Source organism: Mirounga angustirostris, unplaced genomic scaffold, assembly GCF_029215605.1.
Source record: "Mirounga angustirostris isolate CCGP_5_RB_7025 unplaced genomic scaffold, mMirAng1.0.hap1 SCAF_8, whole genome shotgun sequence".
Lineage (NCBI taxonomy): Eukaryota > Metazoa > Chordata > Mammalia > Carnivora > Phocidae > Mirounga > Mirounga angustirostris.
In genome coordinates this window covers 20,039,422-20,065,870 of record NW_026991716.1, presented here as the reverse complement: position 1 = coordinate 20,065,870, position 26,449 = coordinate 20,039,422, and the positions used below count along the sequence as shown (strand labels likewise).

The 26,449-nt window shown below is 42.4% G+C and overlaps 1 protein-coding gene and 1 non-coding gene across 3 annotated transcripts in view; both read left to right on the top strand.

Moving 5' to 3' along the window:
- The window catches only part of DSP (desmoplakin), a 46,134-nt gene that overhangs the window by 15,596 nt on the left and 4,089 nt on the right, over positions 1-26,449 (top strand). The window contains exons 3-23 of one of the 2 annotated variants that reach the window (XM_064597197.1): positions 56-204; positions 915-1,089; positions 5,355-5,483; positions 6,321-6,371; positions 7,800-7,961; positions 8,670-8,774; positions 9,620-9,715; positions 10,035-10,160; positions 10,499-10,651; positions 12,232-12,386; positions 14,701-14,827; positions 15,840-16,041; positions 16,286-16,512; positions 17,191-17,357; positions 17,803-17,941; positions 18,469-18,662; positions 20,152-20,314; positions 20,778-20,861; positions 21,875-21,982; positions 22,503-22,601; positions 23,331-23,828. In XM_064597197.1, the coding sequence (XP_064453267.1) occupies positions 56-204; positions 915-1,089; positions 5,355-5,483; positions 6,321-6,371; positions 7,800-7,961; positions 8,670-8,774; positions 9,620-9,715; positions 10,035-10,160; positions 10,499-10,651; positions 12,232-12,386; positions 14,701-14,827; positions 15,840-16,041; positions 16,286-16,512; positions 17,191-17,357; positions 17,803-17,941; positions 18,469-18,662; positions 20,152-20,314; positions 20,778-20,861; positions 21,875-21,982; positions 22,503-22,601; positions 23,331-23,828 (3,309 nt within the window). Of the gene's footprint in view, positions 1-55; positions 205-914; positions 1,090-5,354; positions 5,484-6,320; positions 6,372-7,799; positions 7,962-8,669; positions 8,775-9,619; positions 9,716-10,034; positions 10,161-10,498; positions 10,652-12,231; positions 12,387-14,700; positions 14,828-15,839; positions 16,042-16,285; positions 16,513-17,190; positions 17,358-17,802; positions 17,942-18,468; positions 18,663-20,151; positions 20,315-20,777; positions 20,862-21,874; positions 21,983-22,502; positions 22,602-23,330; positions 25,626-26,449 lie in introns of both variants that reach the window. The other variant, XM_045866401.2, reaches the window with a different exon arrangement.
- On the top strand, positions 21,126-21,232 carry LOC123838012 (U6 spliceosomal RNA). The gene has a single exon (XR_006789356.1). It is a non-coding gene; the product is annotated as a U6 spliceosomal RNA (small nuclear RNA).

Genomic DNA, 26,449 nt, shown 5'->3' with positions numbered 1-26,449 from the left:
ACACAAGTGAAGCATTCTCTCCACGTGTTTCCTTCATGTGAATTCTTTCCTTCAGGAACTGAAATACGGAGATGGAATACAGCTGGCTCGGAGCAGAGAACTGGATGAGTGTTTTGCCCAGGCCAATGATCAGATGGAAATCACCGATAGCTTGATCAGAGAGATGCGACAGATGGGCCAGCCCTGTGATGCTTATCAGAAAAGGTATTGCTCCTACCACAGAGCACAGATGCAGGCGGGCGTCCCCACTTACGCTCCATCCCACGGCCCAGGTCTTCCCTCGAAGGGAGCACAGCTTCACTTGGTATTTTGTAGCTACTGTGTCCAAATTGACTAAGATCACTGCCTCCACCTCATGTGGAATCACAAAGCTGCCATGAACAGAATTACATAGACGCGCCCAAAGGAGTGGGCTTGTACCGAAGGGTTGAGTATGTTACGAGATGTTCACCGGACCTCCGTTTGGGAAGCAGCAATGGCCTTTGGCACAGCATTTGACTTTTAAGAGTCCAATACCAAGTCAAGCGCTGTTTCGTGCAGACAAAAATGAGACTTGTAGAGTTGGGAAAGCAGGTTAAAGTAGAGACGGGTAGTCTTGATTTTGCTGTCATGGTACCTGGGGCCCAGGATACGAGGCTAATTCCCCGGGTGAAATCTGGGGGGAAAGCAGAAGGTGCTACCAGGTTAGGCAAAGCCGGCTACCTTTCCCGTGATGTTTCAGACTCAGCGTCACAATATTGAGGATTTTGTATGTGATTGAGAATTCAAGTCGTGTGGTAAAGAATTCTTCAAATCAAACGTTTGTGACCTCCATCCTGACAATAAAGGAGACTCAGAAGGGGGGACATTTGCCCAGAACATGGGGTCATAGGCTGTTTTCTTGCAACAGTGTGATTGTGTTTCTTTCTTTTCAGACTGCTTCAGCTCCAGGAGCAAATGCGAGCCCTTTATAAAGCCATCAGCGTCCCTCGAGTCCGAAGGGCCAGCTCTAAGGGTGGTGGAGGGTACACCTGTCAGAGTGGCTCTGGGTGGGATGAATTCACCAAGCGCCTCACCAGCGAATGTCTGGGGTGGATGAGACAGCAGAGGGTAAGCAGCTTCCAGACAAAGTTGATTCTCGAATGTTCCAAGCCTGAGTGGGTCAGGGTCAGCCCCGGTGGTCTGGCCACAGAGTGGTCTGGGATCTCAGCTGGCAGCAGAAACTTGCTGTTTTCCGTATTTTCCTCATATACAATTTATTTTTATTTTTTTACTTTTTAGAGAGAGAGAGAGAGTGTGTGCATGCTTGTGAGTGAGTGGGGGAGGGACAGAGAGAGAGAGAATCCTAAGCAGTATCCATGCCCAGTGTGGAGCCCAATGTAGGGCTTGATCTCACAACCCTGAGATCATGACCTGAGCCAAAATCAAGGGTCGGATGCCTAACCGACTGAGCCGCCCAGGCGCCCCGCCTCGTATATAATTTAAATTGAAGGCTTCTATTTTGAAATAAATAAAACTTCAGACAGTTTTTTTTTTTTTTCTTTTCTTGTGGCTTAGGAAATGAGCCTCATTATTTTCTGGTCAAAACTTACCGCACAGGTATAACTTAATTAGTAGATTTTGAATATCTAGCTTTTACCGTTCACAACCTGAAAATGTGTTGGAGTTTATGTGCTAAAAACTTCATTGTTCTACCTGAGTCATAAGTGACCTCATCTATGTTACTGATAGATACTTAAAAATGTCGTGGAAGTTCATTTAAAATGTTAAATCAGAGGAGCTGGAAACACAGTAAAACTGGATATTCTGGTTTGGGCTCATCAGTTGCTCACCTTATATTTTTGAGGTATCAGTTGTTCTTGTGCAATCATTACATCACGGGTGTGGGAGGGGAGCGAAATAATGGCCACCAAAGTATACTTTGCTTCCCAAAGTATACTGCAACTGCAGTTTCTACAAAGTGTTTTCACCTGCTAATTATTGTTGTGTGGTTTTATGTGGTCATTACGCCCTTTGATGAACAGGTGGCACTAGAAATATGCCAGAATCATGTAGATGGGAATTGTATAATTAAAACCTCATGCTAGTGAACCACTCTTCTCTGGAGAAGGTGGATGCGTTCGACTGATAAATTGTACAGACATCGTTTGTGATGCCATGTGGTTGTGGTTGTAAGAAGTATTGGTCTTACTGCTTGTTGTTGGACCAGTTGAGCAGTGGTTCTAAAGTTCCTCAACCACTTGAGATTTTTTGTATGTGTTCTTTCCTAAGTGGTGGTGAGGGTTTATGGGTCTATACATTCATTCAATCAGTTACTTAAGTTTTTCTTCCACTTAGCATAAAGACTATGCAATACTATCACAGAAGGTGGGGCTTATAGAGGAGAAAAGTCAGTAATAATCCCAGAAACCTAACTATAGTCCTATTTGCATGTTTTCAAATTCCCTTTTGATCTTTGAACACACATTTCTTGAGCTAAATTTTATATGTATTGGCACCATACCTGAAAGTGAGTGTTCAAAAACTGTGTTTCTTAGTCCTGAAAGTGAGTATTATTGAAGAAAACAAGACATGTACACCCACATGCCACATTTCTGTCCAGAGCAGTGTGGGGTTAATTGCTATTTGAGCTGTAATAAAATCCTGCTCAGATAGGGCTGGGGGAGGGGTAGTGCTCTGGGCCCTGGGGAATGGAGCCCTGAAAAGAAGGCTTGGCAGAGCTGATGGGGCTTGAACTACATTGTAAGTGATGTTAGGTGAGACAACCTTTGAACCAAATAATTTATGAAACATCAAATCCCTTAATTTCTCCTTAGTATGACAGTTACATAAAAGGACAGCTCATAATTGGTCATTTTCCGCATTCACGTTGGGTGTAGCTCTGTGAGACTCCTTTGTCGCGAAGGCTCAGCATTTTTTAAGTTTTGGAAAATGGCGTTATCTCGTGGGCTCAGTTTTGTGTCTTGGTGGGGGAGTGTTTTTTAATAGGTGCAACTGATGAGCGAAGCACTTCAGATCAGCTGGCCCCCAGGGGTTCAAAGGAACTAAAAGTCTTTTTATCACTTACAGCCCATTTGCTCCGGGATTCTCTGGGGCCCTTTCCCTCTTATCCTTCTTCCCCCAAGCATAGCCCGCATTCTTTCTCACTCCCGAGGGGACTGAGCTGCGGGCCCAGCTAGCTGATAAGGGAGCAGCGTCCCGTCCCTCGAGGCCCCATGAAGTAGGCAGTCACACATCTCCTGTGCCAGGCTTTTGTTTTGTTTCCCTGATTTGTGCTTCTGTTGATGGACAGGTCAGATACTGCACAGGTTCCTGGCTGGTAATGAGGGGCGGGCACGGGAGCCTAGTCATCTCATTAACTTCCCAGTGTACTCACCTGTTTCTGCCTTAAAGCCCAAATGAGCTGAGGGAGGGACAGGTCAAAGTCCTAGGTAACTTTCGACAGTCTGGCTGAAATGTCTCCCCTCTCTGAAGGCTCGCCAAGTGTATTAGGACATGGATGTGGCTTAGAACAATGTGTGTTATGTTCTTGCTGCAATACCAGACTGGAATGTTTGCCCTTGGCATGTCTAAGAGATGACACAGGTGATTTGGAAATTTACATGAGCTTGTGCAAAAGAAAGATGAGATGATAGGCTTGTGGAATAGAATGCTTGATTCTTATTATGTGGCGTTCTTAAATTTGAAGTGGGGGAGACTCAAATTAGAAAGGCAGTCAGATTTGACTTTTAAAGAGCTCACATAAATCTGCCATCTTTTTAATTTATTTTTATTTTTTATTTTTTATTTTATTATGTTGTGTTAGTCACCATACAGTACATCATTAGTTTTTGATGTAGTGTTCCATGATTCATTGTTTGCGCATAACACCCAGTGCTCCATGCAATACATGCCCTCCTTAATACCCATCACCGGGCTCACCCATCCTCCCACCCCCCTCCCCTCTAAAACCCTCAGTTTGTTTCCTGGAGTCCATAGTCTCTCATGGTTCGTCTCCCCCCTCTGATTCCCCCCCTTCATTTTTCCCTTCCTTCTCCTAATGTACTCCATGTTATTCCTTATATATATTCCACAAGTAAGTGAAACCATATGATAATTGACTTTCTCTGCTTGACTTATTCACTTAGCATAATCTCCTCCAGTTCCATCCATGTTGATGCAAAAGTTGGGTATTCATCCTTTCTGATGGCTAAGTAATATTCCATTGTATATAGGGACCACATCTTTATCCATTCATCTGTTGAAGGGCATCTTGGCTCCTTCCACAGTTCGGCTATTGCGGACATTGCTGCTATGAACATTGGGGTGCATATGGCCCTTCTTTTCACTACATCTGTGTCTTTGGGGTAAATACCCAATAGTGCAATTGCTGGGTCATAGGGTAACTCTATTTTTAACTTTTTGAGGAAACTCCACACTGTTTTCCAAAGTGGCTGTACCAGCTTGCATTCCTAACAACAGTGTAAGAGGGTTCCCCTTTCTCCACAACCTCTCAACATTTGTTACTTCTTGCCTTGTCAATTTTTGGCATTCTAACTGGTGTAAGGTGGTTTTGATTTGAATTTCCCTGATGGCTAATGATGATGAACATTTTTTCATGTGTCTGTTAGCCATTTGTATGTCTTCTTTGGAGAAATGTCTGTTCATCTCTTCTCCCCAATAAACCCACCATCTTAATATTGCCAACATTAATTGAAATGAGCTTTGAGTATGCTCTATGGTAACTTCTCTTTGAAATGGGTTATGGGGAGTTGGGCGTCCTGAAAGGTAATGGTAAATGCTGAGTTTAAAGAGTTGATAATTACAGGAATCAAAACAATTTAAAGGAATAAACAATGAAAAATACGTTTAAGTTGGCTGTTTAGCTTGGGACATAGTACATGACTGAGCTTAATGAACTATTTTAAATACTTGCAATTAAAGAGAAAGCTTTTTCACTTGTGAATGGTAGCCTTTTTATGAAGTATTAGCAGTTTAAAATGACTGAATATAGAAACTTCTACCAGTAATTTCTAACGTGTCATACGTAGATATGCACACCTGTTATACACACACACACACCACTTCTACCCAGGTTGATTTTTTTTTCTTCAGAGGACATGATCTAGCTTTCAAGCATCTCATTCCTGCATCACCTGTCCTCAGCCATGGTGAGCTGGGGGTCAACAAGTTGCGGACCAGCCCCATTTGCTGTTGAGAACTCCAAGCCTTTACAAAATTTTTTTGGTTTTGAAAATATTGAATATTGACATCTTCAGTCTTATCGGAATAGAAGCTATGTATGTCCCTTGGTGCTCTGACCCCTGATGCTCTGGGTAAAGTGAATCAGATGCAAAGGATCGGACATGAAGGGCACACTCTCTTTCCCTCGGCAGGCGGAGATGGATCTGGTGGCCTGGGGCGTGGACCTGGCCTCAGTGGAGCAGCACATCAGCAGCCACAGAAGCATCCACAACACCATCGGGGACTATCGCTGGCAACTGGACAAAATCAAAGCCGACCTGGTACTTTGAGATGTTTCATTTTTAGAGTCTTGAAAAAGCATACCTAAGGATTGTGTAGTTCCTCAATCCTGGGCATTTTTTGTCTGTAAACATTAGCCTAAGATTTCTTCCCCAACGGACTGGAAACTTCTAAAAATCCCATTTCATAAATGGGGAAGTGGACTCAGATAGACCTAGTAGAGATTGTGTTAACTCTTAAGGAAGAGGTTAGCAAAAGGCGAAGGGCATACACATGTGGATTTGTGTGTAGTTTGTAGATGAGTATTTTGGGGGATGGTCGGGTTTTTTGTTTCTTTTTTTTCAGAAAGCAGAGCATCTCTTCAAATAGACAAAGCACAGCAATCGTAGAGATTTGTGTGCTTGGCGAATTCTTTTCTATGTGTCTCTTCCTGACACTTTTCCTTTGCTGAAAGGACTGGCTTGAAGCTGGGTCAAGAATTATAGCATGAAATAATCACCCGGTTTTAAGTGCCCGGTTCCCCCCAGATCTTCATGCTTCTAAATCCCTCACTTTTTTTTTCTTTACTTAGACCAGAGATACTCATCTTCACTTCTGCCTTTTTTTCTCCCCTTACTTTTGTTCACTTGAGTATCTGACCAAATTCCTCCCTCTTTTCTCTAAGATGGTACCACCAGGCCAGTGGAGGGGGTGGGGGTTGCCTTCACATCCAACTGGGAAAAGGTCCCTGTGGGTAAAAGTTTCTGTAAAGCAAACACTTCTTTCTACTGAGTGATCTGAAGTCATTATCTGACAAAAAGGAGGTTTAGAAGGGTTGCTGTTTGTATACCAACCCACAAGGGGAATTAAAGAATTACTCACTGTTTATCTTCTTCTAGCGTGAGAAATCTGCCATCTACCAGTTGGAGGAGGAGTATGAAAACCTGCTGGTAAGCTGACTTATTTCTGACATCTCTGTGTTCCATTCCATTAAAATGGAGCACGCCTGGGCGTGAGGCACCTAATGACCATGGGAGTACCTGGAAGTATATACTTAGGGCCTGTAGATGCGACTTTCATTTCTACTGCTGCGTTTCCTTTAGAAGTGAGTATTAGAAGATTTTTTTCTGAAGACAGTACCCAGCGCTGTTCTGTTTGTAAGTTGAGCGTCATATAGATAGCACCTATTTTAAATACTTGCAATTAAAGAGATAAAGCTTTTTCACTTGTGAATGGTAGCCTTTTTATGAAGTATTAGCAAAAATAAGACTTACTTTCCCCAGATAGAAGTTTCTTAGACCATCATCACCATTTTATGACAAAATGGAAATCAATTCACTGGTCTGGTAAGAAGAAGAGCTATTGCCATTTTTTTTGCCTATTTGTGTCACCCAATCTTCACCTTTTCAGTATTTCTTTGTTGGTAGTGATCCTATTTATTTATTTATTTATTTATAGAGAGAGACAGAGAGAGAGAGAGCGCGCCTGAGTCAGGGGAAGATGGGGGAGGGGGAGAGAGAGAAGCCTCACGCAGACTCCCCGCTGAGCATAGAACCCGACGCAGGACTTGATCCCAGGACCCTGAGATCATGACCCTGGCTGAAATCAAGAGTCAGAAGCTCAACTGACTCAGCCACCCAGGCACCCCGGCAATGATCCTTTTTAAATAATGTGGCTAGCTGTGACACAATTGTCCTGTTAGGTCTGGGTGTGACTAACGGTACCTTGAATTTTGGGAGTGAGGAAGAAGGCAGGAAAAGCTTAATTTATCTTTTTAAGATTCTAATTTTCCCTTTGTAATCTAAAACTAATTATTGAACCCAAACATCAGTGTCTGAATCAAGACCCTCTTGAATTAGGTTATTCCATTGAATCTAAAAGTACTCCCTGTTCATTGTTAAGTTTGGATGGGTCTTTTTTTACATACTAGGTGGTCAGTGAACATTTTATTGATTCATGTGATTTATTTATTTATTTAATTAATTAAAAAAAAATTTTTTTAAGAAGATAGCAGGAGGGGAAGAATGAAGGGGGGGAAATCGGAGGGGGAGACGAACCATGAGAGTTGATGGACTGAAAAACAAACTGAGGGTTCTAGAGGGGAGGGGGGTGGGAGGATGGATTAGCCTGGTGATGGGTATTAAAGAGGGCACGTTCTGCATGGAGCAGCACTGGGTGTTATGCACAAACAATGAATCATGGAACACTTCATCTAAAACTAATGATGTAATGTATGGGGATTAACATAACAATAAAAAATTAAAAAAAAATTTTTTTTTATGTGAAAGGGACCACACAGTCTTATCTCTGGAATCTGCAGAGAACACCATTAATGTGCATGCTGTGATCCTAATGCTGCTTTTGAACTTCCTGTGTAGAAAGCGTCCTTTGAGAGGATGGATCATCTACGACAGCTGCAGAACATCATCCAGGCCACGTCCCGAGAGATCATGTGGATCAATGACTGTGAGGAGGAGGAGCTGCTCTATGACTGGAGTGATCGGAACACCAACATTGCCCAGAAGCAGGAGGCCTTCTCTGTAAGCTCACCCCTCCTGGTTGTAGATGTGAGGCTCTTGCCTGGGAGGGCCCTGAGATGGGGATGAATGGCCTTGAAATAACTTAATCAACTCCTTTGTCATTCAGCCTCTGTTGAAATGGTCAGGGAGAGCCATTCCTTTCTGGAAGCTTTTCCGGTGACTTTAGAGGGGCAATGCATTGCTTAACATCCTGGAAGTCAGCAGATAGAGTCAGAATTAGGCATTCAGATATCCCAGAGGGTGTGTAGCACAGTAGGATGGTGGATTAAAACTTATGTGTGACTTTGGGCAAGACATGTCACCAGGGGGGCGCCTGGGTGGCTCAGTCATTAAGCGTCTGCCTTCGGCTCAGGTCATGTTCCCAGGGTCCTGGGATCGAGCTCCCTGCACTGCGGGAAGCCTGCTTCTCCCTCTCCCTCTCCCCCTGCTTGTGTTCCTTCTCTCGCTATCTCTCTTTGTCAAATAAATAAATCTTTAAAAAAAAAAAAGACATGTCACCAGTGTGGCCTCTGCCATGTACTAGATGACCTCAAACGTCCTTTTTGGTCTTAAAAATGCTATGATTCTTGAGGAAACCATAACACAATTCTTTGACATTGTTCATTTCCACAATGCAGTTTTGTGTTCTAAGTTCCCTTCAACATGGCAGAAGTGCTGGAAGGCTAATGGTGACTTGCTTTGAAGTGTTTGCTTTTCTTTCATTTATAGATACGCATGAGCCAACTGGAAGTTAAGGAAAAAGAGCTCAATAAGCTTAAACAAGAAAGTGACCAACTTGTCCTCAATCAGCATCCGGCTTCAGACAAAATTGAGGTAGGCCTCATGAGATTTATATTTTCATTAGAGAAAAAAGGGAACTTTTTGTAAAGACTATACAGATGAATGATTCTTATCTGTCATAAAGCCATGACAAGTTTATTTTATATATTTTGGGATCAGCACCCTAGACTGGCAGTTGGCACGCTTTTTTGGAAAGGACCAAATAATAAACATTTTAGGTCTGCAGACCATTTGGTTTCTGTCGAAATTACTTAACTCTGCCATTATAGTGTGAAAGCAAACATAACAATATGTAAGTGAACAGGCATGGCTGTGTCCCAATAAAACTTTATTTATAAATGCAGGCAGTGGGCCAGATGTGGCCCTTGGGCTGTGGCTTGCTGACCTCTGCCCTAGGCTGCCATCTGTGGGCTGTGCTCAAGGCTGACATTAGCTGGTATGACATCAACTGGTATGGCCATATTGGTTGGAAGTATTTTCCTATCAGTTGGTGAGAGTCACTGCCTTAAGACCCTCAAGCCCTCTGCATGGGTTTCTTGGACTTGCCCGTCATCTTGGCAGCTGTATGGGGACAGGGTGCAGTGGAAGGACCCTGCTCCAGTGTCACATCTAGTGTCTACTCTAATTCTGATTGGTCGGTAGCGATGCCATTTGAGTATTTTGACAAATACTCCTAATGGTATCTATTTGCTAAAACTGGTTTTAAAGTTTAATTTCTACGACGGTACCATGAGTTCCCTGTTGGGAAATTCTGTTTTCACTTTTTAGAAAAACATTTGCTTGGTTTGGTAGTCGATAAAAAAATGTTTCATAGCTTTCAATCGGACTCACATATCTATCAAAGAACGGATGTGACAGCTGATGTTTTCTTGCTTCAGGCCTATATGGACACTCTTCAGACACAGTGGAGCTGGATTCTTCAGATCACCAAGTGCATTGACGTTCACCTCAAAGAAAATGCTGCCTACTTTCAGGTTTTTATGCTTAGTAGTAATTTAATTGTCGTTTAGGTCCTAATACCTTATTTTTTGGAATGTATTTTTTTAAAGCACCGAAAACAATCTTCAAAATATTTTACAAATACCATTTATTGGCTTTCAGTTTAGAGCAGCACAGACTGGTAACCTGGGCACCAGTCACTCAGATGTCTCTTGCTGTCCCATGAGTTAATATCGTTTCATTAGCCACCTGTTAAATAGACTCCGGGAAGGTAGTCCTTGACATGGAAATGCTAGATGTTGCTGTTTACTGACTGCCTTTTCATTAACACGCGATCATGCTCATCTTTAATAGTTTTTTGAAGAGGCCCAGTCAACCGAAGCCTACCTGAAGGGCCTTCAGGACTCCATCAGAAAGAAGTACCCCTGTGATAAGAACATGCCCCTGCAGCGCCTGCTGGAACAGATCAAAGAGCTGGAGGTATCATCACAAAGCAAAAACAGAGAGAATACTGATTACTTGGCGTGAAATTTCCCTTGGAAAAGCATACTTCAAATTCCATCTACGTAGGCTTTTCACACAATGATAGTCTTTCCCGCCCACTCAATTCACAGCTCTGTAGCTTCCGAAGTGGCTCATTATGAAAGGTCCTGAGAGTCCCTGCCCATAGAGGAATTTGTAGCTTTTTGGAGCTCAGACAATGATAGCAATTTCTTATTTGTCATGTCGTAACAGCTATTTTGGTGTCACTTGCAGCTCTTCTCTGAAATTCACAGAGTATTTATGTGATGAAAACACGATCTTATTTGCAATTGCAGAAAGAACGAGAGAAAATCCTTGAATACAAGCGTCAGGTACAGAACTTGGTAAACAAGTCCAAGAAGATCGTGCAGCTGAAACCACGGAACCCAGACTATAGAAGCAACAAACCCATCATTCTCAGGGCTCTCTGTGACTACAAACAAGACCAGGTGTGCACTCGGTTATTCAGAATGAAGCCCAAGTTTTCCCTTTCTTTACACAGAGAGTTTTGTCAATAGAGGGAGTCGAGTTTAATCCAGGTTTCAGTGAGCAGCACAGAAAATGCCTTTCTTTCATACACAAAGCAGCAAGCTGTGGAAAAATGCAGCAGCTCTGTTCTAAGTCCTAGCACGGTTTTTAATAATTAGGACAGCGGTTATTTATAGACTATTTATTTTATTTTATTTTTTATTTATTTTATTTTTTGGTAAAGATTTTATTTACTTGAGAGAGAGAAAGAGAGAGGGAGCGGGACGAGGGGCAGAGGGAGAGGGAGAAGCAGACTCCCCGCTGAGCAGAGAGCCCGACGAGGGGCTAGATCTCAGGACCCTGGGAGCATGACCTGAGCCAAAGGCAGACGCTTAACCGACTGAGCCACCCTGGCGTCCCTAGACTATTCATTTTAAGTCTTAACACTTTTCTTCTTCTAATATGCAAAACTTTATTTGTGATCACCCTTTAAATCTTAGATTTTAAAGTCTTTAAATTTCTTGAAAGATCTTTGAATTTCTGACATAAAAGAAATGAGAAATTTGACCATTATGCTGCATATGAAGTGACTATCATTGCAGATTTTCTGCAGTCACTGAGCCCATCAACTCTGTGGGCTCTGCGGTAAATACAAGCATCTATATGGAAAGATGACTTGGTTTTACTAGTTATTTATGTAATTCCCACAGCTCTGATTTCTTATAAAAATTACGGAGGGTTTAAGAAATATGATCAGTTGCTTAGATAAATGTTCTAAAACAATGGAGTTTATTCTCGCAGGAAAAAATATTTTAAGAACTTGCATGGAGAGGAGAAGTTGAAATAGAGACTGAAATACGTAAATATCAAGCTTGTTACATTTCACCAGTGAGGATAGTTGTCATATTCGAAGTGTACCCCTTTCAAGAAGCTATGGAGTTAATTTAAAAAATAAGGTATTTGGATGGTGGAGTTAATTTAGAAAGTTGTTTTTCTGGGGACCTGATGCCAGAATTTCTTGTTTTTACTTCTAAATTTTAAGAGCGAATGTGTGAGGCAAGTAACTTTGCATAGTAAATCTAAAATGTAAAATATGAACTCACAAAAATAGGAAAGCCATGGGGTGAATTTTTGCTTTACAAAAGGATTTCTCACTTTACTGATGGATTCCCCAGGCTGTCTTTTAGAAAGTTACTTTACCTAATTCATTTTATACATACCTTTTAGGCTCTGGTGCATTATTTAAAGCATCAGTATTGTTGGGATGTATAAAGATCACCTTCATTTAAAGAAAAATAATAAGGGGCACCTGGGTAGCTTAGTTAGTTAAGCATTCGACTCTTGATCTCGACTCAGGTCATTATCTCATTGTTGTGAGTTCAAGCCCCATGTTGGACTCCACGCTGGGCGTGGAGCCTATTTAGAAAAAATAAAATAAAGAAAAATAATAAGGTAAAAGCTCAAATGGTTTGCACAGTTTTATCTCTATTTCTCTTTGAGAAAAAAAGATTAACATGTGTACTCATGAGTAAAGCCAAAACACGGGCCACTTGCCTTACAGAAAATCGTGCACAAAGGGGATGAGTGCATCCTGAAGGACAATAATGAGCGCAGCAAGTGGTATGTGACGGGTCCTGGAGGTGTGGACATGCTCGTCCCTTCTGTCGGTCTGATTATCCCTCCTCCAAATCCTCTGGCCGTAGACCTCTCGTGCAAGTAAGTTGTTGAAGTTTCTAGTAGCCACAACGTGAATGCGAGTGTGGAGAAACAGGGCAAATGCTTATATGAAAAACACAGACATACTCTTTTTCACTAAAATCCCCTCCCTTGAAAAAAGGAGCCTCAGGAAGGTCCCCTTGCATTGTTATGTGACTTTATGTTGAAGATTCCAGTTTTTATTGGAAGGTAAAAGAGAATGTCTGACTGTGTACGGGGACCGGAGGAAACAATTCTTTTTTTTAAATAGTAAATATTTAATATGTAAATATTAAACAACACACTACTGCACAAGCAATGGGCCAAATAAGAAATCAAATGGCAAATCAAAATATGTCCCAGAACAAAAGAAAATACCCCACAATATTCCAAAACCTATGGGATGCAGCAAAAGCAGATATTACGGTGAAATTTACCTGTGAATGCTTGTATTAAGAAAAAAAGTTCAAATAAACAACTTAACATTATACCACAAGGAACCAGGAAAAGAAGAAACCTAGCTGAAATTTAGTAGAGGAAGGAAAGAACAAAGAAAAATCAGAAATAAATAAAATCAAGACCAGAATAAACAATAACATAACACCGAAAGTAATGACCAGTTTTTGCAAAAAGAGAAACAAAATTGGCAATGCTTTAACTACATTAGCTAAGGGGGGAAAAAAAAGAGAGGAGATTCAAAAATCAAAATGAGAAATGGAAGAGAAAACAGTACAACAGTTAACTACAGAAATACATAGTGTGATAACAGATTACTCTAAAGAATTATATACTAACAAATCAGATAACTTAGGGGGAAAAAACCCCAGATAATTCCTAAAAATGTACGAGTTACCAAGATTGAATCATGAATCTTGAATCCAAGTAATAGGAAATCTTCGTAGACCAATAACAAGAATGAAAGTTAAATTAGGAATCAAGAATCTCCTGGCACAGAAAAGCTCAAGACCACATTAAAAATACATAATTAATGACAATCTTTATCAAAATCTTACAAATAATGGAATAGAGGAAACACATTCAAAATCATTCCATGAGGCCATTACTACCCCTAACCAAAGCAGGATAAAAATACAGAAACAAGAGTGTAGTTTGTCCCATATAAGTATTGTTACTCTGACTTTCTTTTGACATCCATTTGCATAGTAAATGTTTCTCTACCCCCTCACCTTCACTCTGTAGCTGTCTGTTAGTCTAAAATGATTCTCTTGTAGGCAGCATATAGATGGGTCTTGTTTTTTTTTTTAATCTGTTCTGACACCCTGTGTCTTTTGATTAGAACATTTAGTCCATTTATATTCAAAGTAATTATTGATAGATATGTATTTATTGCCATTTTATTACTTGTTTTGTCATTGTTTCTGGAGATATTCTCTAATCCTTTCTTGTCTTTGTCACTTTTTGTCTCTCCTTTGCACTCAAAGAATCTCCTTTAATATTTCCTGCAGGGCTGGTTTAGTGGTCATAAACTCCTTTAGTTTTTGTTTGTCTGGGAAACTATCTCTCCTTCTCCTCTGAATGACAGCTTTGCTGGATAGAGTATTCTTGGCTGCAGCCTTTTCCCATTCAGTACTTGACTATATCATGCCACTCCCTTCTGGCTTGCCAAGTTTCTGTTGAGAAATCTCCAGCTAGCCTTGCAGGTTTTCCCTTGTAAGTTAAGGACTTCTTTTGTCTTGCTGCTTTTAAGATTTTTTTCTTTATCACTCTTTTGCGAATTTAATTACAATATGTTTGGTGTTGGCCTGCTATTGTTGATTTTGATGGGAGTTCTCTGTGCCTCCTGGATCCAGATGTCTGTGAGGAAACAATTCCTACCATATATCTTGAGGGCATTGTTTCAAAGTTCTTCTTCCCTTTTTAGACTATCAGTAATTTTGCAGGTAGCCACAAATATAAAATGCCCTTCATATTAATACCTGCTCATCAACAAGCAGGTAGAGCATTCATTGTACTGATTGTCTGCGGCAGAGTCTTGTCCACCTTTTATTATGGAAATCCTCAGCCATACACAGAATAAGGAAGGTAACATAACAAGCCCACGTGCTCGCTTCCAAGCTGCAGTAGCCATCAGCATCCCATGAGCGGTTTCTTCCTGTCATCCTGCGTGGTAGACTTCTGTCTATTAAAAAGTTGCTGACAAACAACGGGAGAACAAAGTGAATTACCTCTACGAATGTCGTTCACTGAGAATGAACTTTTGGAGAGTAACTTAGTCCAGATCCCTTGAAATGTTGAGTGTTTAAAAAGTATACACTTGCCCATTACTCTGTTAGTTCCTGGGGACTCCGGTGTGTTTTCCCCTTGTGCCTTCTAGGATTGAGCAGTACTATGAGGCCATCTTGGCTCTGTGGAACCAGCTGTACATCAACATGAAGAGCCTGGTGTCCTGGCACTACTGCATGATCGACATCGAGAAAATCAGGGCCATGACTATCGCCAAGGTACATCCTCAGGACCCCTCGGGCTGCCTGGAGGAGGCTCCACACTGCCCCCCGTGGTGCTTGTTTCTGCCAGGCAGACCTCCTAGCAGTGCAGCTGATGCTTTTGTATGTCACCAGGAGAGTCAGCTCAGCCTGCCTGAGTGGTTAGGGTCCATCCCACATAGAGTGGGAGGGATTCACACGTGGCTGGCTCTGGTACAAACAGAAGTACAAATTACAGTTTCCTGACAAGCCAGAAGTACCATGGAAAAGGCATGTGGTCCTGTAATACCTTGGATCTTATTCTCCTTTGATGTAATGGAAAGCTAGGTCATAAATTACTAACTGGATATCACAGAAGTAAAAGGTGGGATAGAATTCTTGAAATAACACCCACAGCATTCGTTCTCTAGATCAGTGGTTTTTGAGTTATGGTCTGAAGAATCCTAGCTTAAGGGGGTCCTCTAGGGATGACAGGGCCAGCAGAGAGGAGAGAGGCACAGAGTGGATACATCTGGTGCTTCCCCTTACTCCCCCTTTTCTCTTTTCAGTCAGAGCAGCTTTGCTATGATCTGCTTTAGGTTTGCGACTTCTGAGTAATATTTCCTTTGGCGAATAAAATTCTGCAGGAAAAAAATAGACAACCCACTGCCATGGCTCTGAGGAGCAAACTTGGAATCCTCAAGGACCTTTTATATCTTTTTCTTTTTTTTAAGATTTATTTATTTGAGAGAGAGAGAGAGCACGAGGGGGGAAGGGGCAGAGGGAGAAGGAGAATCTCAGGCAGACTCCACACTGAGCGCAGAGCCTGACGCAGGGCTTGATTTCACAACCTTGAGATCATGACCTGAGCCGAAACCAAGAGTCAGGTGCTTAACTGACTGCGCCACCGAGGAGCCCCAAAGACCTTTTATATCTTAATCAGCCTTTGACAAGTATTGCCTTAAGCCACCGATAGCATAGGGCTTTTTCCGGCACTCTTCTTGGTCACGCTATGGGGACAATCAAACACTCCTGCCTGGTTTACTTCCAGCTGAAAACGATGCGGCAGGAAGATTACATGAAGACAATATCTGACCTTGAGCTACATTACCAAGAGTTCATCAGAAACAGCCAGGGCTCGGAGATGTTTGGAGATGATGATAAGCGGAAAATGCAGTCTCAGTTCACGGATGCCCAGAAGCACTACCAGACCCTGGTCATACAGCTCCCTGGCCACCCCCAGCACCAGACAGGTGTGCAGCGTCTTTCTCTTTGTATCCACCACACACACAGCTTTAACAGAAAGTAGTTTGCTTACAACTAGTTTCAGAATCACTTCTTTGGGAAATAACATATCAAAAGTCATCTATACACTAAATTTTCCGGATCAAATCAAAGGAGGGAGCTACAGTTTGTGCAGTATGGGTATTTTTTGAGGCCGAGCACCCTTCTAGCTAGGAATTCTCTGATTTTTGCTGTCCTAACATGTTTTTACAGTAACCACAACTGAAATCACTCATCATAGTTCCTGCCAAGATCTCAACCATAATAAAGTGATTGAAACCAACAGAGAAAACGATAAGCAGGAAACATGGATGCTGATGGAGCTCCAGAAGGTTCGCAGGCAGATGGAGCACTGTGAGGGCAGAATGGCCCTTAAAAACATCCTTCTAGCAGACCAAGGGTCTACGCACCACATCACAGTGAAAATAAATGAGCTCAAGGTAGGCATCCAGTACTGTTTTGCTTGATTCCAGCTATATTTGAATTTATCTGCAAACTAATTAAAAAAACTACTGGTTTAAATATTTATAGAGAAGAAGCACTAATTTTCAAGAAAACAGGCTTCTGGCAGGATTTCCTTTTTTCTTTGCCATGCCTCCAAATTTGTAGAAGGTTGCCAGGCTGGGGATTAAGCCATCTTTGTGTTGGTTTACGGGTTGCTGAATCAGGCTACGTCGTACTTCGTTCATTTTTAAAGTTTTCATAAACATTAATTTGGTTGCTGCCTGAAACCACCTATGATACGGGCTAAACAGGTGGAATTACTTTTATTTATAGACAGGAGACTGACACGGAGAGATTTGATGGGGTGGGGGAGGGGGGCTGGTAAAAGCTCAAAGCCATGGACAGAGCTGAGACCGTAGCCCCAGTGTTTTAACTCCCCGCTCTGGGATCTTTTCTGCTCAGCCACACCTGGGCACCACATTAGGAAATGCAAGATAGATACCCTAAGAAAGAGGGCCATGTTTACACAGTGCCGGAAAGGCTTCCCCGAAGAAGGAAATGAAATGTCAACTCTGTCTCTTGAGTCTTTTCCATTTAGTGGACTTGTTCGGGACAAAAAATGATGATAAGAATCAGACAGCTAAATCTAGCACTTTCCTTCTTTTTTTGAACAGAGTGTGCAGAACGATTCTCAAGCAATTGCTGAAGTTCTCAACCAGCTGAAAGATATGCTAGCTAACTTCAGAGGTTCAGAAAAATACTGCTATTTACAGAATGAGGTATTTGGACTGTTCCAGAAACTGGAAAACATCAATGGTGTTACAGATGGCTACTTAAACAGGTAAACGCGACTGACCTCGACCACAGACATTTTGCTGTTCTCAGGCTTCATTTTGTCAGACTTCCTTTGCTTTCTATGCTTGACTCACTGCGGCCTTATCTTCCAGTTTCTCGACTCACTACAGGCTTACTTACACTCTTCTGTGCTTCTGAGAGAGGGTTGTCTAGCCTCAGTGTTCATTCCACTGTGGTGAAATCTAATGCATCTTACAGCTAAGGTATATCTGTAAGAGCCAGGACTTCGAAATCTTCAGTGAATGCACAAGGGCTGTCTGAATCATGGTGCGGGGGCAGAGGGAGGGAGTTTATTCCTCCTGCAGCTTGTAAAATAGGCAAAATGAATTTTTATCAGCTTTAACATTCTTTCATTAATAGTGGCCAGAGCCAAACCTTCAAAGGCTAATTACATCACCGACAATGTTCTTGGCCTCCTTGGCTCTTTACAGCTTATGCACGGTGAGAGCTCTACTCCAGGCCATCCTGCAGACAGAAGACATGTTAAAGGTGTACGAAGCCAGACTCACCGAAGAGGAAACCGTGAGCCTGGATCTGGATAAGGTGGAAGCTTACCGCTGTGGGCTGAAGGTAACCGAAGTTACATCCCGTTATCACAGTGCCCCGGGTTATGGGAAATAATGCAGGACTGCTCAGTCCCCAATCCTGAGGCTTCACTAAGTTTTTATGAGTCTTGAGGATTCCTGGATTTCACTGGCCATACATGGTTGACGTCTGTCTTTATCTCTAGGACACTGTTTTCCAAAGTGTGCTAGCGGGAACTACGTGCCTAGGTAATTTGTGGTGAGATGAGTTTGGGGAATGCAGAGTTAAACATAATTAAACTGGTTCCTTTACTACAGGACTTCTCCTCTTCAAGAACGTTCATATGTGTTACAATTATTCAGGAACGGAATAGAGTATGGTATTTAGCATTTCGCAAACAAATGAATTTCTCACACCGAATCTTTTATTAACGGGGTAGCATAAGGAAATAGATCATGGACATAAATATTGGAAAATGCAATCAGTAAATACATCTTCCTGGATTGATTATCACTTAAAAATACAAGTATTCCAAGAGATTAATTTGTACTCTTTTCTTTCTCCTGTGACAGAAAATCAAAAATGACTTGAACTTGAAGAAGTCCTTCTTGGCCACCATGAAGACAGAGCTGCAGAAAGCCCAGCAGACCCACTCCCAGACCTCACAGCAGTATCCACTCTACGACCTGGACCTGGGCAAGTTCAGTGACAAAGTCACACAGCTGACAGACCGCTGGCAAAGAATAGATAAACAGATAGACTACAGGTGTGCCAACCTCTTTCGCTGCTTTCTTCCCATTTGGTTGTTCCAAGATAATGTCACTTGAAATAATCACTATAAAAGTAGTGGTTTGGTTTGGTGTCTAAGGTAGGCACAAGGGGCTCTCTATTCTTGGACTGCCTGGAGGTAGCTTTGTTGGCAATGGGAAGTAGCTAAATCACAATAGACCAGCTTGAATCAACCCATATGAGGTGCTCTCCAGGCTCTTAGGAAAAAGCGGAAGCCATTGCTCAGTCTCTCTTTTTTTTTTTTTAAAGATTTTATTTATTTATTTGAGACAGAGAATGAGAGACAGAGAGCATGAGAGGGAGGAGGGTCAGAGGGAGAAGCAGACTCCCTGCCCAGCAGGGAGCCTGATGCGGGACTCGATCCCAGGACTCCAGGATCATGACCTGAGCCGAAGGCAGTCGCTCAACCAACTGAGCCACCTAGGCGCCCTTTTTGCTCAGTCTCTTTTGGGCCCTATAAACTCTTGTTAGGACTGTTGGAAGGAGTAGATGCTTTGAGTGAGTGTTCTTTGGAAATGTAAGAAAATTACATCTTATACAAAAGAAATGCCTTATTCCAAATGAAGGTTTAAAAGTATCCTGAATTTTGATGTAGTTCCTTTTAGTAACTCCTTTTTTTTTTTTAAAAGATTTTATTTATTTATTTGAGAGAGAGAGAAAGCATGAGGTGGGGAGGGTCAGAGGGAGAAGCAGACTCCCCGCTGAGCAGGGAGCCCGATGTGGGACTCGATCCCGGGACTCCAGGATCATGACCTGAGCCGAAGGCAGTTGCTTAACCAACTGAGCCACCCAGGCGCCCTAGTAACTCCTTTTTTGAAAACATCTTTATTGATCAAAATGAACCAAACAAACGTCTTTATTGGTAACTAATTCACGTGTCATACAATTCACCCATTGGAAGTATACAGTCCAGTGGATTTTAGTGTATCAGAAAGGTGTAACCATCACCACAATCGACATCGACAACATTTTCTTTACCCTACAAAAAAAGCCCTGATCCCATTACCAGTCACTCCCCATTACCTCCCAACCCTCTGGTCCCAAGCAACCGCCTGTCTTTCCTCTGTCTCTGTAGCTTTGCCTATTCTGGACATTTCCTATGAATGGAATCAGACAGTGTGTGGTCCTTTGTGACTGTTTTTCCCACTCAGCATAATGTTTTCAAGGTTACTCCCTAGTGTAGCATGTATCAGTCCTTCATTCCTTTTTATGATTGAATCATATTCTACCATATGGCTATACCACATTTTATTTATTCCTTCATCTGTTGATGATTTTTTGGCTATCATGAAAGATGTCCCTAGGAACATTCATGTAGAACTTTTTGTATGGGTGCGTGTTTTCAGGTCTCTTGAGCATGCAGCAGGTAGAATTACTGGGTGATACTGTGTGATGTCATGTGATAACTGTTAAATGCTTTCAGGAACAGTGGCACTGCTTTAACAATTTTATCCTGTTTTCTCCAGACTGTGGGACTTGGAGAAACAAATTAAGCAACTGAGGAATTACCGTGATAACTATCAGGCTTTCTGCAAGTGGCTCTATGATGCCAAACGCCGCCAGGATTCCTTAGAATCCATGAAGTTTGGTGACTCCAACACAGTCATGCGATTTTTGAATGAGCAGAAGGTACAAGCCAATTGGTCATTCCCTTAGATAACGCTAGGTGTGAGCTGTATTTTCCTCTGGTTTTCATAGCAGTACCTAGGTTCGAAACAATATTTAGTATTACTAGTTCATTTTGTGAATGCTTGCAGAAGACCTGGAGGAAAAAAAAAACAATTGAGATACTTACAAAGAAATCAATTATGAACTAGAAATAATGTAATATTGTAGCAAAGTATCTTTATAAATTGAAGTGTTAGGATCAGAAAAGAGCACAGATTAGAAAGTTTCCTCTTAGAGAAAAAAAGTTGAAGATTTCGTGCTTCTCTTTTCTGAGGAGAAAACATGCTCATCTCCTAAGGTTTAACTGTGAGATCATTGAATGGAGAAATAAACTGAGGAAAAACAGTTGTTCGACAGTGAAATAACATTTATGTAAAATTATTTATACACTTCGATGTTTATAAATACTTTATTTTTTATATAGAACTTGCACAATGAAATATGTGGCAAACGAGACAAATCAGAAGAAGTTCAAAAAATTGCCGAACTTTGTGGAAATTCGATTAAGGTATGTTAGCTTCGATAAAGAATGTTGGTATTTCTTTTCTTTTTTTAGATTTTATTTATTTATTCGACAGAGAGAGTGAGAGAGCACAAGCAGAGGGAGCAGTAGAGGAAGAGGAAGAAGCAGGCTTCCCACTGAGCAGGGAGCTGACACGGGGCTTGATCCCAGGACCCTGAGATCATGACCTGAGCCGAAGGCAGACACTTAACCATCTGAGCCACCCAGGCGCCCTGAATGTTGGCATTTCATCAAGAATAAATATTAACTGTGCTCCCTTCAGCAGCACATGTACTGAAATTGGAATGATACAGAGAATATTAGCATGGCTCTTGCACAAGGATGACATGCAAATTTGTGAAGTGTTCCAGATTTTAAAAATCTCTATTATTAACTGCATTATTTTCTGATTTACTTTAAAGAGCACACACCTCTTTTTTTAAATTTTAAAGATTTTTTTAAAAATTTTTTTAGAGAGAGAGAGTGCACGTGCATGCACGTGCGTGAGCAGGGGGAAGGGCAGAGGGAGAGGGAGAAAGAGAATCCTGAGTAGACTCCAGACTGAGCACAGAGCCTGATGTGGGGCTCGACCTCATAACCTGAGCCAAAATCAAGAGTCAAATGTTTAACTGACTGAGCCACCCAGGTGCCCCAAAGACTATAAACTTCTTGAGGATAGCGATTATGGCTTTATGTATTCTTTCCTGAACAGACCGTAGAAAGTTTGTCATCCATTAACCTGAATTCATTGCACATTGGCAGTATCTACAGGAATGAGCTGGTCTCCATTCTTTACACTGGTAGTATGTGCAAAAATCTTCATTTGGTATATAAAGATGTACTACTTGGTTTAATAATGTAATATATTAGCTACTTGGACATCATCAGTACCTGACAACCTTTGGGGTTGGTCATTAGAAATACAGCTTGATGATTTATTTAAAACCGTGGAATTGTAGCTGTCAGTGACTCTTTTAAGTCCGTTAGGTAGGTTTATCTTAAACTTTTTTACTCGGCAGGATTATGAACTCCAGCTTGCATCATACACCTCAGGCCTGGAGACTCTCCTGAACATACCTATCAAGAGAACCATGGTGCAGTCTCCCTCTGGGGTGATTCTGCAAGAGGTAACTATGTCATTACATGTTTCTTAGTTGCCCCTCCTGCATCTTCTCTTTTCCCTGTCCCCTTCCTGTCTTCCCTGCAGACCCTGAATGCACCCTTTGTTACAGGGTACCTGCTCAAAACAGGTTTAATAGCAGGTTATGCTCCCTTAGCGTGAGCCATCAATACCCGATGCATTTTAGGAAATGGTCAGTGGAAGTCTCTATCTAGTGTTTCTATGCTAGAATCTTTGCAGAAACTGGGCTTCAAGTCTAGGTTTAATGAGGGAGGCTTTTAACAAGTGGAAAGTGTCTAGTAGATTTTTAAAAGACAGCTTCTTCCCAAAGATGTCAGAGAACATCACCTGTCGGATGGCTTAGGAGAAACATCCTAGAGTCATGAGGTTGGAATACAATGGTATCAGCCCTTTGCTTTGTTGTACTTCTAGATTTTGGAATAAGCACACATGAATGAAGGGAGTTCACTCTTTAAATTATCTTTTCAATTTTAAATTATAATTTCTTTCACTCCTTCTTTTGCAAGGCTGCTGATCTGCATGCTCGGTACATAGAACTACTTACAAGGTCTGGAGACTATTATAGATTCTTAAGTGAGATGCTGAAGAGTTTGGAAGATCTGAAGGTAATTTATTTACTTTATTTCATTGGAGGATCAGAAAAGAAAATGGAATAGAACCTTATTATTGTTATTGCCTTGTTATAACCTGGATTTGGACATACTCACTGGTATATAGTTTGTCCATAAGTCAGGTGTTAGTTCTGTGATCCAGGACACTGCTCTGAATGGAGTTAGGTAATATTTACAAAATTCTAGCTACTTCACCTTACAAAAAAACCCCAGTAATTTCCTTTATCGTTTGGTCAAGTGATTTGCTTTATTTGTTTGTGTGTGTGTTAAATTAAGGAAGAGAACATCCTGGACTGGCTGGATTTGGATTGTTTTATGTTGAATAATTGTTTCATTTACTCCTCATTTCTAATACACGCATTGAGTTTATATGAAAACCTTCTACCTTGAAATAAAGGAAACATAATTCATGAAATCTCAAGCTTTTGATCTTGGAAGAAATTGCCTCATTTACAGACGAGGCAAGGGAAACTCAAAGGTGTTCTATCATTTGCCAAGATCATACAGATAGCTGATGGAAGAATTGTGATGAGAACACAGATAGCACGCGTTCTTGTCTAGTAGCTTTCCCCTCATATCACTCTATATGTGTGCTTCTGCGTGTGTGTGTGTGTGTGGTGTGCACGCACGTATGCGGGCGTGTAAAGAGAAATGAGACCACGTGATGGGCTTACAGTGTGAAATGTTTTTCTTTCAACCTAATTTCTGCTTTTGCTTCCCCAGCTGAAAAATACCAAGATTGAAGTTTTGGAAGAGGAGCTCAGACTGGCCCGGGATGCCAATTCTGAAAACTGCAACAAGAACAAATTCCTGGATCAGAACCTGCAGAAATATCAGGCGGAATGTTCCCAGTTCAAAGCCAAGCTCGTGAGCCTGGAGGAGCTCAAGAGGCAGGCGGAGCTGGATGGGAAGTCAGCGAAGCAAAACCTGGACAAGTGCTATGGCCAAATAAAAGAACTCAACGAGAAGATCACCCGGCTGACTTACGAGATCGAAGACGAGAAGCGGAGGAGGAAGGCTGTGGAAGACAGATTTGACCAACAGAAGAGTGACTATGACCAGCTGCAGAAGGCCAGGCAGTGTGAGAAGGAGAGCCTTGGCTGGCAGAAAATGGAGTCTGAGAAGGCCATCAAGGAGAAGGAGTACGAGATAGAAAGGTTGAGGGTTCTTCTGCAGGAGGAGGGCGCCCGGAAGAGAGAATATGAAAATGAGCTGGCAAAGGTAAGAAACCACTATAATGAGGAGATGAGTAATTTAAGGAACAAGTATGAAACAGAGATTAACATTACGAAGACCACCATCAAGGAGATATCCATGCAGAAAGAGGATGATTCCAAAAATCTGAGAAACCAGCTTGACCGCCTCTCGAGGGAAAATCGAGACCTGAAGGATGAAATCGTCAGGCTCAATGACAGCATCCTGCAGACCACCGAGCAGCGGCGGCGGGCCGAGGAGGATGCCCTGCAGCAGAAGGCCTGTGGCTCAGAGATGCTGCAAAAGAAGCAACATCTGGAGATCGAGCTGAAGCAGGTCATCCAGCAGCGCTCCGAGGACAACGCAAGACACAAGCAGTCCCTGGAGGAGGCTGCAAAGACCATTCAGGACAAAAACAAGGAGATAGAGAGACTCAAAGCTGAGTTTCAGGAGGAGGCCAAGCGCCGCTGGGAATATGAGAATGAACTGGCTAAGGTAAGAAACAATTATGATGAGGAAATCATTAGCTTAAAGAACCAGTTCGAGACGGAGATCAACGTCACCAAGACAACCATCCACCAGCTCACCATGCAGAAGGAAGAGGACACCAGTGGCTACCGAGCCCAGATCGACAACCTCACCAGGGAAAACCGGAGCCTGTGTGAGGAAGTAAAGCGGCTGAAGAACACGTTGGCCCAGACCGCGGAGACTCTCAGGAGGGTGGAGGAAAACGCCCAGCAGCAGAAGGCCACCGGCACCGAGGTGTCACAGAGGAAACAGCAGCTGGAGATCGAGCTGAGGCAGGTCACTCAGATGCGCACCGAGGAGAGCGTGCGATACAAGCAGTCATTGGATGACGCTGCCAAGACGATCCAGGACAAAAACAAGGAGATAGAAAGGTTAAAGCAACTGATAGAGACGGAAACCAGTGCACGGAAGTGCCTGGAAGAGGAGAACGCGAAGTTGCAAAGGGCCCAGTATGAGCTGCAGAAAGCGAACAGCAGTGCAACCGAGACGATCGGCAAGCTGAAGGTTCAGGAGCAAGAGCTCACGCGCCTGAGGCTCGACTACGAGAGGGTCTCCCAGGAGAGGACCGTGAGGGACCAGGACGTTGCGCGGTTCCAGAGCTCTCTGAAGGACCTGCAGCTGCAGAAGCAGAAGGTGGACGAGGAGCTGAGCCGGCTGAGGAGGGCCGCCTCAGAAGACTCATCGAAAAGGAAGAAGCTGGAGGATGAGCTGGAGGGCATGAGGAGGTCTCTGAAGGAGCAGGCGATAAAAATCACCAGCCTGACCCAGCAGCTGGAGCAGGCGTCCATCGTCAAGAAACGCAGTGAGGATGACTTTCGGCAGCAGAGGGAAGTGCTGGACAGCCACCTGAGGGACAAGCAGAGGACCCAGGAGGAGCTCAGAAGGCTCTCCTCTGAGGTCGAGGCCCTGAGGCGGCAGTTGCTTCAGGAGCAGGAAAGTGTCAAACAAGCTCACCTGAGGAACGAGCATTTCCAGAAGGTGATAGAGGATAAGAGCAGAAGCTTGAATGAAAGCAAAATCGAAATCGAGAGGCTGCAGTGTCTCACAGAGAACCTGACCAAGGAGCACTTGATGCTGGAGGAAGAGCTTCGGAACCTGAGACTGGAGTACGACGACCTCAGGAGGAGCCGGAGTGAGGCGGATAGTGACAAAAACACGACCATCTCTGAACTCAGGAGCCAGCTGCAGATCAGCAACAACCGGACCATGGAACTGCAGGGGCTGATTAATGATTTACAGAGAGAGAGGGAAAATTTGAGACAGGAAATTGAGAAATTCCAAAAGCAGGCTTTAGAGGTATTCACAAATATTTGATCACAGCTTCACTGTCTTTGAAATCATTCACTCCACTTTCATCTCATCTCGGCTGTGCTCTGCTCCTGGGATTGGCTGCTCACAGACACTCTGCTTTTTCTGTTTATTGCTGTACTGCTATCTGTCGTAACCCAGGCCACTGCTTTAAAGTGATCTCAGTGCTGTTTGCCCTTCTGTTCTCTCCCTGCATTGATGCCAGTCTATGTGGAACCTCTATCTGGCCAGGCTTTTCGAACATCAGCAGGGGTACAACAGCTCAGAGTTTGTCTTCTGAATGTTCCACTCTATTTTCTAGAAGATAGCTCTTGCTTAGTGAGTTCTGACCTGCACTTTTCACGGAAATTTTTCTAAATAAAAGCCTTATTAAAGGGGTTTTCTATGCAATTTTAAAATCACTTTTTCTTTCTTGCTTACATGATTTTTCTGCATGCACTATTCTATTCTCTTTTGATCATGACCCTCATATGTTTCTTTTTGTTTGCCTTTTCTTCTTTTAACCCCTAATTTAAAAATGCCTTCTTGAATTTCTAATACATTTGACTTCTGTAGACAATATTTGTGTGGGGCTGGGTATGGGGTGCGTATATGTCCACAGATTTATTTTGCTTTATTAAACATGTTAGTATAGTTGTAACAGGTGGTATGTAGGTGTAGCAGGGGGACAAAACTCCCCATTTTTTTCGAACCATAATTCCTGTTAAGAACAAGAGAGGTCTACAACTTCTCCTAGTTCTTTCTAAAAAAAAAAAAAAAAAAATAGTAAGTATGAAGCCATTTATCAAAGTGGCAAACTATATCTACGGAAT